The sequence below is a fragment of the Giraffa tippelskirchi genome, chromosome 14 (assembly GCF_054371585.1).
Source record: "Giraffa tippelskirchi isolate mGirTip1 chromosome 14, T2T-mGirTip1v1.2.pri, whole genome shotgun sequence".
NCBI lineage: Eukaryota > Metazoa > Chordata > Mammalia > Artiodactyla > Giraffidae > Giraffa > Giraffa tippelskirchi.
In genome coordinates this window covers 45,985,639-46,001,351 of record NC_137288.1, presented here as the reverse complement: position 1 = coordinate 46,001,351, position 15,713 = coordinate 45,985,639, and the positions used below count along the sequence as shown (strand labels likewise).

General features: G+C 35.7%; 1 protein-coding gene across 10 annotated transcripts in view; it reads left to right on the top strand.

Moving 5' to 3' along the window:
• The first annotated feature begins 364 nt into the window (after nucleotides 1-364).
• RBBP8 (RB binding protein 8, endonuclease) overlaps nucleotides 365-15,713 on the top strand; it is a 57,904-nt gene continuing 42,555 nt past the window's right edge. For 3 of the 10 annotated variants that reach the window (XM_081563174.1, XM_081563167.1, XM_081563176.1), the window contains exons 1-3: nucleotides 365-583; nucleotides 3,314-3,519; nucleotides 12,829-12,871. In XM_081563174.1, the coding sequence (XP_081419300.1) occupies nucleotides 3,411-3,519; nucleotides 12,829-12,871 (152 nt within the window). In that variant the 5' untranslated portion in view covers nucleotides 365-583; nucleotides 3,314-3,410. Of the gene's footprint in view, nucleotides 684-858; nucleotides 1,597-2,362; nucleotides 2,504-3,313; nucleotides 3,520-12,828; nucleotides 12,872-15,713 lie in introns of those variants that run through there. The other 7 variants (XM_081563175.1, XM_081563168.1, XM_081563177.1 and 4 more) reach the window with 5 other exon arrangements.

Here is a 15,713-nt window from a genome sequence, read left to right as displayed (position 1 = left end):
CATAGAGTGCAATTATCTTTAACTTTCCATTTGATACAGGCCACTCAAACGTGCTTCCCCAGAAACGGGCTTAAGTCCGACACATTTGAAAACGCCTCAGGAGAACTCAGAGCTCCGCAGTCACAACAGCGTGAGCTTTCTCCAGACATCTCAGGATCGCTGTGGCGGCCGCCACTCTCGGAGCCCCTTCCGACCGCTCGGAGGTGGCACCCCCCCAACCCCCTCCCCAGTCACCACCCACCGTGGTGGGACTGCCCGCCGACCCCGCTCCTCCTCTGGGAGCGACGCCTCACACCTCCACGAGAGGAGAAGGAAGGGGCGTGACGTCGCGGGAACTCCCACGCGACGTTGCGTGACGTCACGCGAGGCCCGGGCGGGGCGAGCGGGCTTGGCAGCCCTCGGGCCCGCCCCCAGCCCGGGAAAGCGCGGGCTATCCCAAGGGGGCGGTTTGGCCGCCGCCAGTTTGGTAGGTTAGTGAGGGAGCGAGGAGAAAAGCAAACGGCCGTCTCAGACTTTCTAATCTCAGAGCGTGCCTGCTTCCCAGCTGGGGGCTTTGGAGAATCTCGAGGCCGTCTCGTAAGCTGTGAGTAGAAGGAATCCCATTCCCCCGACCCTGAGCGCTGGGTCCTAGCGGCTACTTCCGGTCCGCAGCTGCGGGCTCACCGAAGGCGTTTGGCCCCGGGGTGAGGATGGCTGTTTGGTCCTGGGTCTGAGTTGAGGAGCGGGCTGGGGCAGGCCTAAACTCAGCGGGAGGTGAACCCGAGAGCGCACGGGGTACCGCTCGGTGCAGTCCCTGGGTCTCCTCACCAGCTGAGAGCTTGGCTGCCGGCGCCGAGCCCGCCCTGCGCATGCGTCGACCTGCGCCCGGGGTCGCCCCGCGCGGTCTCGGCGCCAGTCCTGTGGAGCGCTTCAGTGAGGGCGGCCCACCAGCCCTCCGAGGCGCGGGAGAAGAGGCTGATGGCTAAAGGGTGTTGGGATGGGAGCCTGTGGACCTCTGCTCTGCCCGCGAGAGGACGACTCAGAGTCCCTGTTCAGTGTGTTCAGAACCCTTGTGTGACCCGAGGCGCCGCTCTTACCTCACCTGTGGAAGCATATGCGTGGTGTGACAGGAAAGAAATCTCTTGAGCACCTTCAGTGTGGTGGTTTATGATTTACACTGCAGCAGGATGCGTAGAAATGTGTTAAATGATTGCCGACCTTTCAGCCCAGAATGCAACTTGAGAGGAAATATGCACATTTCTGAGAAATTGAAGGGCAACGTCGTGCCAATAAATAACGGTTCAATATCAAAAGAGATGCGAGCAATAAGTGCTAAGCTTGCAAACTAGAGTGGAGAGGGTTTTGTGATCCAGACTTTGCAAGTTTAGTATTGATACATTGTTATGTGCGGGGGGGGGAAAAACCTTTTTACTTTACACTATTGGCTTTAAACAATTTAATATTAAAATATACAACCTTAAATTGTTCATTAAAATAACAAATATTGATTTGAACTTTTTGATTAATAGAAGTAATTAACTTACTTTTTTTATTTTTTTGGTTTCTTAGAAGTATTTTGGAGTTCACTGACATCACAACTTGAGTTCCAGGCGTGATGTATGTAGCCTCGTAGTGTGACCTTGGGCAAGTCACTTAATCTCTTAAGCCTGTTTTCTTCAACTCTAAAATGAAATCAGTAATAGTGGCTGTTTAATGCAGTCGCTCTGACTATTAAAAGAGAATAGGAAATGGCTTACTCCATGGTATATAGTGAACTCTTAATAAATGGTGGCTTTTATTGACGATGGAAGAGACCCATTGATTTATCTTTTAGAACAGGCCTCTGAAGATAAAGCTGTATTAATTCAATGCACCCACTTTTTAAATCTCACTTTTAAAAACTTTATTATATAATATAGTAATACATTACAATATTATAGTAATATAATACTTAATATGTTACTATATTATATAATATGTATATTATATAATATGTTACTATATTATATATTATGTAAATAATATAATACACACTCGAATTATGAAACCTTCATATACCTATCTGGTTGCCCAGCTTCAATAATTGTGATAGTTCAGCCCTTCTTGATGTATCTGTACACCCAACATTTATTTTCGCTGGAGTATTTTAACACAAGTCCCAGTGAACCTTCAGTTTACCTGTAGAGACCACAATATTTATCACTTTAATAGATAAAGAAAGGGCTTTCTTTTTAACATGATCATCTTATTATCATATACAAGAAAATTAAAAAATTAACTTCCTAACATTATCTTAAATCTAGTACTTGTTCAGTTTTCACTATCTTTAAAAAGTTAGTCACAATTTTGGAAAGGCTTAATAAATGTATTTTTATTTCTGTAGTGCTTTATAGTTTACCAAGTGACTCTGCACGTATATTGCTCCCTTTGGAAATGGCCATTGCTTATCTTAGCTTCTTCATCAGAGACCTCAAGAAATGGTTAGCAAGAGACACTTAATCTATTTGGGCACTTGTTAGCAATGGTAAGGCATTGGCTAAGGAGCCAGATGTGAGGTTTAGTAGACTTGTTAATCATTTAATTTTTTTTAGTAGTAACTAGTTAATGGTTTCAGTTTAAGAACACATATTAAAATATTTATTAATTCACTTGAACTTCCTAATAGCCTTTTGCTTCCTTCGGGGGTTACACAAATAATAAACTTAATCATTCACCTTTACTCTGAGAGGCACAAAATAACTTTTCCCTAGTTGCCTTATTAGTTGTTTCTGTATCCATAGATCTTTGCTGTGTGTTTCTTGCTCACAGATTTCTCTTATGAAAAACCTGTTCAGATACTTGTGTTATGTCAATCATCTTTCTTGCTCTTTTACAGTGTGTGTGTGTCTAGATGTGAATGCCTAAGTCAAGAATACTTCAGAATGCTTTTCAGTTTTTGGTTCAAAATGTTGTATTCCATATCAGCTCAGAAATTTAAAAGCAATAAATTCTTTAAGAATGGTGAATTGGTTCTGACCAAGAATGATTACAAACCTCTCTATGTAAGAGTCCTTTCAATGTAACACAATGTAGGTAATTGCTTCCTTTTTGGCAGAATAAGAAAAAATTCACCTGAAAAAAATTTGGGTGACTTAAGGCCAGATAACTGAAATTGGGACTTTTCTCTCCATAATCATCTTTTTTTCCTCACTGCTGCCTCCTCAGATTCTAAAGTGATTGATCATAGGTTAAGAAGGAAAACTTGAGTATAGCTGGCTGGGCTTGAAGTCATCCTGATTTCAAATTACATAAAGATAAATGCAGAATTCATTCATGTTGTAATCTGTTGTTTCAGGTATTTAAACTGGCCAAAGGCAACTTCACACCTATATAATGTAATGGAAAAGGTCAGGAAACATTAACCAATAGAAGTGTGGAGCATATTAAGCAAGATGAACCTCTCAGGAAGCAGTTGTGGAAGCCCTAGTTCTGCAGATGTATCTAATGATTTCAAGGATCTTTGGACAAAACTGAAGGAGTATCATGATAAGGAAGTACAAGGTAATTTTTTTCTTAGATACCTATAGCATTATTCTGCTGAGACATAATAGTAATAACTAGTCTGTGTGACAGTTCAAAGATCTTCTTAAGGGACCTTTACTGTTCTAACTTGGGAGGATTCATATTTATGGTTGAGTTACTGCTTTTTGACTACAGACAACTACCATAGGATGTAGCTCTTGCACAACTTGTAGTTACTTGTGGTAATGTGTATGGTGTGGTGGAAGGGGCATAGAAATTGTTGACTGAAGATCTGGATTTGAATTCTGATTTCATTTATCTACATGCTCTGTGATCTCAGCCAAGTTATATAACCGCTACACTTAATTTTATTCTGTGAATTTATTTACAGGATTTTTTTTATATACTTCTTAAGTTCAACAAACCTTGAGAATTTGTTTCTCAGTGCTTGGGTTTGCCACCAAGCCCTGCGATCCAAAAATAAATAGCAGTTTGCCTTCAGAGAGCTTGCATTTTGGTAGAGATAAAGTCATGTGAACAGATAATTACAGTATAATAAGAACTGAAACATTTATATGAAATGTAGTGAGCATACAGATGATTGAGCTGTTGTGATTGGATAAGTATATAAATATTATATGTGATTGTTAAAATGTACTATGAAAGCTGATCTCAAGTTTGATATTAAACCTTACTATACTTATCTAGTTCTGTGACTTTAATATAATACATGTCCCATGTGTGGAAATGCTTTGTTTTACATGTATTTCTTGATTACGTGTTGCCACCATAGGTTTGCTAATACAGTGCTTTGTAAGTCACATAGCTTTTTCTTTTTTTGATTGAAGTATATTTAATTTACAATTGTGTTGGTTTTAAGTGTACAGCACAGTGATTCAGTTATATGTAAATATGTATTCTTTTTCAGATTCTTTCCCATTATAGTTTATTACAAAATGTTAGTCACCTGTGCTGTACAGTAGGTCCTTGTTGTTTACCTGTTTATAGTATATATAGTAATGTGTATATGTTAATCCCGAACTGTTAATTTATCTCACCCCATCCATCCCCTTTGGTAACCATAAGGTTGTTATTTGTGTCTGTGACTCTATTTCTGTTTTGTATTTGTATCATTTTTTTTAGATTCCACTTATAAGTGATATGATATTTGTCTTTCTCTCACTTATTTTACTAAATATGATACGCTCTAGGTCCATCCACGTTGCTGCAAATGGCACTGTTTCATTCTTTTTTATAACTGAGTAATATTCCATTGTATATCTGTACCACATCTTCTTTAACCATTCATCTGTCAGTGGACACTAGATGCTTCCATATCTTGAGTATTGTAAATAGTGCTGCTGTGAACATTGGGATGTATGTATCTTTTCAAATTAGTTTTCTCCTGCTGTATGCCCAGGAGTTGGATTGCAGAATCATATGGTAACTCTTTTTTTAGTTTTTTAAGAAAACTCCATACTCTTTTTATTTCCCTAATGATTAGTAATGTTGTCTTTTCCTGCTTATTGGCTATATTATCTTTTCCTGCTTATTGGCTATTTGTGTACCTTTGAAGAAATGTCTGTTCAAATTCTTTGCCTATTTTTTAATAAGATTGGTTTTTGTTGTAGTTGAGTTATAGAAGTTCTTTGTATATTTTGGATATTAATCTCTTGTCTGATAAATGATTTGCAAGTATTTCTGTCATTCTTTGAGTTGCTTCTTCACTCTGTCAATTGTGTCCTTTGATGCATAGAAGTTTTAAATTTTGGTAGAGTCTAAATTATCTACTTTTTTCATTTGTTGTCTATACTTCACTTTTGTTCCAAGAAATCATTGCCAAATCCATTGCCATTAAGCTTTTCCCTTGTGTTTTCTTCTAAGAGTTTTACAGTTTTAGCTTTTATGTCTAGGTCCTTGATCCATTTGAGTTAAAGTTTGTATTTAGTGTAATGTAAGAGTCTAACTTCCTTCTTTTGCTTGTGAATATTTCACTTTCCCAGCACCAAGTGTTGAAAAGACTGTCCTTTCCCCTTTGAATGGTCTTGGAACCCTTCTCAAAAACCGTTTCATCATATCTGCAAGAGTTTATTTCTGGGCTGTATTCTAATTGGTCTATATGTCTATCCTTATGCCAGTATCACATTGTTCTGATTATTGTAGCTTTTTATTTTGTTTTGAAGTCAAGAAATATGTGATGTCCAACCTTGTTCTTCTCCAAGATTGTTGTGGTTATTTGAAGTCCCTTGAGATTTCATACGAATTTTAGGACAGATTTTTCTAGTTCTGCAAAAAATATCATTGGGATTTCAATACAGATTACATTGTATCTGTAGATCACATTGAGTAGTGTTGACATCTTAACAATGTTAAGTCTTCTGTTCCATGAACATAAGGTGTCTTTCCTTTTTAAAATTTCTCCCAGCAATGTTTTGTAGTTTTCATCATACAAGTCTCATCTCCTTGGTTAGGCTTATTCCTTAATTTTGTATTGGATGCTTTTGGATGCTACCATAAATGGAATTTTCTTGGTTGCCTTTTCAGAGTGCTCATTGTTAATGTAAAGAAACACCACTGATTTTTGTGTGTTGACTTTGTATCTTACAACTTTACTGAAACTATTTCTTAATTGTAGTTTTTAAATTCGGGGCTGAGATAAACATTATAAACTCTTTAATTTTATTATGAAAGGTTGGAGTTTCAGTACATCTCCCACTTCACTAGCATACTTTACTGCTCTGTTATTTGATAAATTATTCTGATCCATGTTTCCTTTAAAGCTCTCTTGCAGGATATTAGGATTGCTGATGTAGTCTAGGTACATTAGTGTTCATTTAGAAATCCGGGTATCAGTGGAGTTATTATTGTTTTATTGTGTTTTTTTATTATTATTTAAACTTTTTTTCTAAAATTGTCAAAGTACAAAATAAATAGTACAAATTTATCCCTCTCCTCCCCACACACTAAAGGTAACCACTTTTTATTACCTTTTGTGTTGTTTTCTATTTTTTTTAATTTGAAGTTTAAGACTAATTTTAGGGAATATTACACGTTTACAGAAGTAAAGAAAATAATGTAAAGAACTCCTACTTACCCATCACTCAGCTTCAGCCAACATGGCCAGTCCTATTTTACCCATATTCCATTTGCATCTTTATCCCTCTTCCACTCAATTATTTTGAAGTTTCTGACATAATTTCATATATAAACATTTCAGTATATTCCAGTAGTCTTTTTTAACCAGAAAATACCATTATCACACTAAATAAATTCTTTAATGTCATCTCATACCTATTAGGTGGTCATGTTCAACTTTACCCAATTACCTAAAATGTCTGTTTATAGTTAGTTTGTTCTAATCTGTATCTAAAACATATCTCCATGTTGTATTTTATTAACATATCTACTGAAAAGTGTAGTTTTAATTTATATTTCCCTTATGAGTGAAATTAAGCATCTTTGCTTTATGTTTGAGGGTGGTTTGCATTTCTTTTTTAAGAACTGTTTATATACCTGATTATTGGGTTGTTGGCCTTTTCCTTATCAACTGATAGGAGCTGTTTATATCTGAGGCATGTTATTGACTTCAAATATTTAAAAATTTAGAAATTCAAATTTGTTGTTAATGATAAAGATCTGATTTTAAAGTGACTGTGCTTGTGGTCATATGTCCAGGGACAGATATGAGTATTTTACATTAATTCTACTCTTCACTTGACTACACTATTTTCCCCCAGAAAATATGGTGTGAAACATTGAGGAAGGATTCTGAATTTTAGTACTGACTTGCTATTCATTCAGTGAGTAGTTACTGGATTATATACTGGGAATCATAACAGTTGCTGACAGTATAACCGTGAAGAAGATACAGTGGGTTTGGGGAGCATTGTATTCGTTTCTCCTTAGGAAAATACTAATACAGTATAATTATATAATGAAGTGATAGCAAAAATAAGCCAAATACAAGACAGTCTGTCTTGGTTACACTGATAATAACAATGTAATCAGCTGCATGAGCTTTTAAATCTGCAAAGGAATAATAACATCTCCCAACTTCTGTTGAAGAGCAGCCATATCTTCCTCTTGGTTTATAATACTGTGACCCCACCATGCAAGTTTACCTGTAGGAACAACTTGAAGTTTAAACTATTATAGGAGCAATGCACTATATAAAAGCTTATCCTTTGTGACCTGGAGGTAAAACAAACATAACATCTCTAAATGATTTAAATAGGACCAGACGTACTTGAGTTTTTATTAAACATTTGATAGAGAATTAACATTCTGCCATCTTCAAGCATAAGGTTAAATTCTTTATCCTTCAAATAATTACTTTCTGTTTTATAACTGCTTTTTAAGATCATTAAAATTTTATCATACAGAGTCCATATCTTACTCATCTTTCTACTTGCGTTTCCATAGGTAAAAATACTTGGCATGTAGTAAGAAATTAGTAAATGGTATCTGAGTGAATTGCATAGTTTTTATCTGCATCAATGTAGCATTTTCTTGAACATAAGTTTTTAAAATCCCGTAAGAGAATTCCTTGGCAGTCCAGTGGTTGAGACTCAGAGCTTTCACTGCCATGGCTTGGGTTTAGTTCCTGGTCAGGGAACTAAGATTCCACAAGCCTGTGGCATGGCCAAAAAAAATTTCCATAAGATATGAAAATATCAAAATTTTATGTCTCTGAGACTCTGAAATACTTTACTACCCATTTACTTTAAATTTTCTATTTTTCAGTGATACTATAAAAGCATCATTTTATAAGAATGACAGTTGTCTCTTCTTTTCTAGTTGTAAGAGAAATGCATGTAGCTTATTGTATTGTTGTGATCCATGTACATACTGTTTTATGTGTGACTTATTTTTGCTATTATTATTAACCAAACTGCTTGTTTTTCAACTGGCACATAATCGTCATCATTTTAGAATTTTTATGCCTACCCATTTAAAACTGGGACAGTTTTATTTTTTAGGCTCATAACAGGAATAAAATATTTGTTAGATTTCATGTTTCTTGGTGTTTCAGGTTCTTCAGGAAACTATTAATATCTGTGCTTTATGAATCATTTGATATACATGATATATCAAAGATATCTAACATTGGATATATGTTTGAGTTGAGAGAAGATAACTTCTGGCACATTTTAATATATTGATTAGGCAACTTTTAGCAATTTTGAAATTACTTATGGATTCTTAAAGATTTTAAATGATCAAGCACTATTTTTTAAAAATTAGTATTTGGGCTTCCCTGGTGGCTCAGATGGCAAAGAATCCACCTGCAATGTGGGAGACCTGGGTTTGATCCCTGGGTTGGGAAGATCCCCTGGAGAACGGCATGGCAACCCATTTCAGTATTCTTGCCTGGAGAATCCCATGGACAGAGGAGCCTAGCGGGCTGCAGTCCATGGGGTCACAAAGAGTCGGACACGACTGAGTGACTAAGCACGCATATGTTATTTAAAAATATTTTGGTTGGGGCCTGGCAAATTTGCTGAAAGGAAGACTCTTGACAGTCCCTTCTCAGTGTATTCTACATAGTTCCGTGTAAAATCAGGTCCTGTGACTCTTATAACATCAAAGACATGCCTGAAGGATACTTTATTTTTTTTGTTTGAAAGTAGAGGATCCATTTGGAGAAACCAGTGTAAGAGGCCACTTGAAAGACATCAAACATGGACTTGTCCAGACTTCGCAGGTTTTGAAGTATATACAGGAATCAAAATTGACTCATTACTTCTAAACCTTCATGTCCAGGTTAAAAAAAAAGGAAAAGTTATGAATGTAGTACTTGAGTTACATAATTTTTTTTAGATATGCATACGAACTTAAATACATTTGAATTCATTTGAATGCAGGGGGTTTTGGGGTTTTTTTTTTTTTTTACATTCTAAAATCCCTGTCAGTATCTGGTTTATTATTTTAAAAGCACAAGTTGTAAGATGGAATTTAGAATATTTTTCAGAGTGCTACCATTTTAATAAATAGTTTTTTGTCCATGCTACATTCTGCCATCAACATCTCATAATATTTTCTGTATCTAGTAAGTATGGTAATCAGTTTCATAGAAAGTGAGGCAGATTTGTGAGGACAGAATTGGACCCCTTTGAAGAAACAGAAAGTAGAGAGGCTCTAATATGACAGGATAAATATGTCTTGATTCACTTTTGGATTGCTCCATTTATTTTCCCATGTTTCATCAAAAATTCCAAAAAGCTAAAATTCATATTAAGACTCCACAAATTAGCAATGAAAGGAATGACGAGTCATTTTGGTCCATAACATCACTGTCCTGTTCATTATTATGAAAAGCTAGTCATCAGGAAAATGCAACTCAAAAGGGCAATGAGACATCACCACATACATGTCAGAATGACTCATCATAAAGAACACAGATAACAAATGGTGGTGAGGACGTAGAGAAAAGGAAGCTGTCATACACTGTTAGTGGGACTATAAATCAGTGCAGCTACTGTGGAAAACAGTATGAAGATGTCTCAAAAATCTGAAAGTAGAACTACCATATGACCCAGCCATTTCACTCCTAGGTATATATTTGAAAATAAAAACACTAATTTGAAAAGGTAAATGCACACCAGTGTTCATAGCAGTGTTATTTACCATTGCCAAGATACAGAAATAATGTAAGTATCCATCAACAGATGAATGGATAAAGATGTGTGTAAATACACACACGCACAGTGGAATATTGCTCAGCCACGAAAAGAATGAAACGTTGCCATTTGCAGTAACATGGAGATACTTAGAGGATATTATGCCAAGTGAAAGAAGTCAGACAGAGGAAGGCAGATACTGTATGGTATCATGTCTATGTGGAATTAAAAAATTAAACAAATGAGTGAATATAACAAAGATGCAGACCCACAGATATAAAGAACAAATTAGTGGTTACCAGTGGGGAGAGGTGAGTGGGGGTCAATATAAGATACGGGATTAAGAGGTATAAACTATTAGGTATAAAATAAGCTACAAGTGTATACTGTACAACACATGAAATACAGCCAATATTTTATAGTAACTATAAATGGAGTATAATCTTTAAAAATTGGGAATCACTAATTATACACCTGTAACAACAACAAACAAGAACATAATATTGTACATCAACTATAATTCAGTTTAAAGAATACTGTCATTAACTGTCACATGTATTATTTTCCATTTGTATTAACATAAATTCAATAAAATCTGCAAAAAATTAATTTACCCATTTTGATATAATTAAATCTTAAAAGTAAACTAAACACACCTTAAAAGTGGCTGCATTTTATAAAGACAAATGTCTTACTTTGGAGTTGAAATTGATTAGGCAGTTACCGAAATACTAATAGTAATGTTTTTGGTAGAAGTTTAATTATTTAAGCTATATGTAAAACCACTATTTGTCAAGAAAAATGTTATTAGACTTACAATTTATCATTCAAAACTGTAAATAATTTGTTTTACAGTGACAGTATATACATAAATGGTTTGTTCTGGGTAGCGAACGAAAATGAGTATAAATTAACATAGCAATAATTTTGTTTATGACAAGTTGAATTCTTGCCTTATTTCTGAATTCTTACTTAAATTTCTTTCTTCTGTTATGTGAGTACACATGTGGGCCCTTAGTTGTTTCATTTTGTCCAAAATTCACATACACGTGGGTGTTGAGTGTACAGTGCTTTTGGTCTTTTGAGTGCTGTTTTCTCATTAGGTGTCTCAGGTTTCCAGTGTTAACAATCCCAAATACTTTTTTGAACAGACTGCCTGTTCATACAGGAGCTGCATTGTCGTATAGCCTCATTCCTTCCGATGGGTGTGGAGCAGGATTAAAGCACACTTTATAGGGGTTCTAATTGTGGATGCCTAATTGACTTGATGAATAGCAAATGCTAAAATTTAAACACACATACATACACATACAAACATAAACCTGCTTCAGGGCTGGTCTGCATGACAGAACAAATGCCTCGCAGGTGTTGAACGCTTACAAGATAAAAGAGTAGTCTTTCCATGTTTCCCAAGAATTTTCTTTTGAAGTTTTTAAGGATTTTCTATCTCATTGTTCCTTTTCTTAAAATGGTTCATAGCAATAATCCATTTCATTTTGGGTGCTACTTTTCACTTCTAAAGGCAGACCTGAGTTTTAGAAGTCAGCCAAAATTAAATTTTCACACACTTTGGGGAGGGTAGAAGAGAGTGGGAAACTGCTGACTCTAGTCTTTGCCCTAGTGGGGTCACAAGTTGTTTTCTTAATGCTTCAAAAATGAGTTAATGCTTTACTAAGTACTTTAAAGGTCTTCTGAGTTGTCATCATTACCTGGAAAAGAAGAAATCTTCCCCAGCTAGGGAACTAACTTGACAGATGGAAAAGATTTTTTGAAAATCAAAAGATCATACCAGTTTTTATTTTTAACATTAAAAAATTTTTCCTTTTATTATAATGCTTTACATTTTCACAGTATTCCAACTCTCTCAGTACTTTTCCATAAATTTTCTCTATTTTGAACTTATTATAGATTCACACTGTATGTATACCCTTTACCCAGTTTACCCCAGTGGTAATAACATCTTGTATGGGCTTCCTGTGTGGCTCAGTGGTAAAGAATCCACGTGCAATGCAGGAGACGCAAGAGATGTGCGTTCCATCCCTGGGTCAGGAAGATCCCCTGGAGTAGGAAATGGCAACCTGCTCTAGTATATTGCCTGGAAAGTCCCATGGACAGAGGAGCCTGGCAAGCTACAGTCCATGAGATGGCAAAGAGTCAGACACGACTGAGCACAGCACTGTAGCATAGGGAGTAGTTTTATATTTTGTTATCCGACTCAAAATTAAAAATACATATAACACATGTAATACATATCTTGAATTAGATAACAGTAGTGCCTTTTGTTAAGTACCTTGTCAACAGTTGTGTTCCTAGTCCAGGACTTCCTGACACAATCTGTTTTAATCCCAGAAGATTTGAGCCGATGTAAGCAGTATTGCTGTTAGCAAAATACGTAGGCTGTGCCAGAACATAAACCTTCATTCATAGTGAACATCTAATTATATGCTTGCTCACACTATTAGGAAGTAACTTTAGGTGGAGAAAATTTCATTCTATTTGGCTGTCATACAATAGACTCGGAGCAACAATATTATAGATATTTTGTGACTTACGGGTGCAAGTAAGGGAAGTATATTCTTCAAACTAATGGGACTTGGCTCACTGTTCAGAGGCCAGACTCAAGTGATTTAATAGTGTAGCATTAGAGGCATAAAGAAACTTAGATTAACTGTTTTAGAAATGATAAAATGTATAAATAAAATACTGTGGGTTTTTTTTTCTTTTTCAGGTTTACAAGTGAAAGTAACCAAACTGAAAAAGGAAAGAATTTTGTAAGTATCAGTATATATAATACTGGTGTCTTATTTATAAGGTAATTGATATTGATGTCCTATTTGACCTACTTAGTGTGGACCTTGTATAGTTGACAGCAAGTTACTCAAAATTCTAAAGGAAAAAGAATAATAATTTATCAATAATTATAAATAAGAGTATAGCCTTAGGTATTATTTGAATATATTTATATTTTAATATAGTTTTAATATATATATAATCTTTTTCCTTATACTTATTAAGATGGAAACTGATCTATATATCATTTTGATCTGTTAATGGTATTTTTTTCTCACCTATGGTTAATACCTGGAATTTAAGATACTACAAGATAGGGAGCAGAATAATTGTGGGATTTCTAACTCATAAGAAATGGAAACTAAATGGATATTCTGAGACCCCTTTTAACTAGTTTGAAATTCCCAGCAGTTCCCCTGAATTGTTTTGGTTATTAACCCCAGAATCAGATCTGATTTTCTAAGTCAGGAGCAGATTTTACTCATGGTTTTTTAGAACTTCTACATTCAGAAATCTGAAACAGATGGCTTAGTAGAATATTATTCATGACAAAATTTAACATCACTGTGACTAATAATATTGTACTTGCTTTACAGTATATATACCAGTAAGTCTCATTTCTTTCATATTCCTGAATCTTCCAAGGCTCTAACCAGAAGCTGGAGTTATCAACCGCTCATCAAAACATGCCTCACTATTTTTTCTATTATAATCTGAAATTGGAAATTGTGAAGTTTTCCATTAGAAAGTGATGTTTGGAAGATGACTTAGATATAGAAATAAGAAATCATAAATTTTTAAAAGTTTGGGGTTTTTTTTAGAATAATTTTATGATTCTTCTTAATTAGTGGCACTTTTAAATACTTTGCTGGAGAAGGAAATGGCAGCCCACTCCAGTGTTCTTGCCTGGAGAATCCCATGGACAGAGGAGCCTGGAGGGCTACAGTCCATGGGGTCGCAAAGAGTCGGACACGACTGAAGTGACTTAACACTTAAATACTTTGCATGTTGAAAGTCAACATGTTCCTACCTTAAAGATGTCATTTTAAACATTTAAATTTCAGGATGTGTATCTTATTAGTTAGGATAAATTTTTTATACAAGAGGTATTTCTCCATATGTCTAACCAAACAACCACATGAAAAACCTTAAATTTGTGAATGACTGTTGAATATTACTTTCTCAAAAGTCACCTATAACATTTCTAAATCTATGCTTTACTTCACTGTATGGTTCACAGTCATTTGATCTTCTTAGCAGCCTTTTAATATATATTGTGATTACTCTGTGCCTTGCCTATGTTAGGTAGCTTGGGGTTACACATTTTGGAAGCATGGGTAAGTAATTAAATCCCTCTGAGTAATCAGAGAAGTAAAGGGATGCTTCATTTTTCAGAAGGCTAGGTCATTGCTTTGTGGGACCAGGAATTTGGATTAGCCTGTGTTACCATAACCCCCCTTTCCAAGTATATTTTACAATAGACTACCATGGTACAGTAACAAGATGTCTGGTCTCCATATTGTTAGAACAGCTTTATTTGTAAAATATTTCAGTCCTTAGGAATTCCCACCTGGAAGAAGCAGTTAGAAAAGAAATCAATAACTATTACTATATTTGTCTATCATGTAATTGCTTTAGGCCTGTGTTCTGATGTTAAGTTGTCTCTGTACATAGCTAATGCTTCTCTTTTACACAAATTCATTTACAAAATTATACATGTAGAAATGTTGACTGTTGAATTTTTGTTGAATGCTTCCAAAATAGGATCAGTGAAAACCTAGTGCTGCTTCTGAATTAAATATATTTTCAAGAAGTATTGGAAGTTTTTTAATTACTAGTTTCAGCTATCTGTTACTTCCAAAATTTAGTATCTATACATATGCTACCAGAACAATATTTGTTGTATAGCAGGAGACCACTCTTAGATGTATTGGCTTGTCATTCAATATCAAATATTCAACCAATGTTTAAGATACCTCATTGGTATCTGACATTTTGACTTAGTTATTTTGCTCATCTGTTTTGTTGCCAGTGATACTACATTCATTAGCAATTTTGATACCATCATATGGATATCTCCTTTTTTGTCCCCTTTATTTGATTTGATATTTTTGACCCTTGAGAGGTCTTGGGGAAGGTGTTTGAACCACTCTATTATTATCTTGTATTTTCAGCTTCCACATCACACAGAGAATCCCAATTGAGTTTCTAATGGGTTTGCATAAAATAAATGTATATTTTATATATGTGATTTTTTTTTTTCTGAAATGTAATGACGGAGGGGTAAAATATGGTAAAGCCTTGGAAAATAACTAGATAGTCTACCAGAAGAAAATTTTAGATGTCTTTGTTTTTTCCTGACCATAATCAAAATGGTAAATACTTAAATAGAGCTTACTGTTTGCCAGCACTGTTCTGCATGCTTTATATTCATTAGTATTTACTTAGTCCTTGCAAATGCCTTATGAGGTAGATACTAATGTATCCACATTTTTTGGGGTACAGAGAATTTAGGTTACTTGTACCAGGTCACACAGTTGGTACCTGGCAGCTGAGATTCAAACCTGCTGCTGCTGCTGCTAAGTCGCTTCAGTTGTGTCCGACTCTGTGCGACTCCATAGACGGCAGCCCACCAGGCTCCGCCGTCCCTGGGATTCTCCAGGCAAGAATACTGGAGTGGGTTGCCGTTTCCTTCTCCAGTGCATTAAAGGGAAAAGTGAAAATGAAGTCGCTCAGTCGTCCGACTCTTAGCGACCCCGTGGACTGTAGCCTACCAGGCTCCTCCATCCATGGGATTTTCCAGGCAAGAGTACTGGAGTGGGG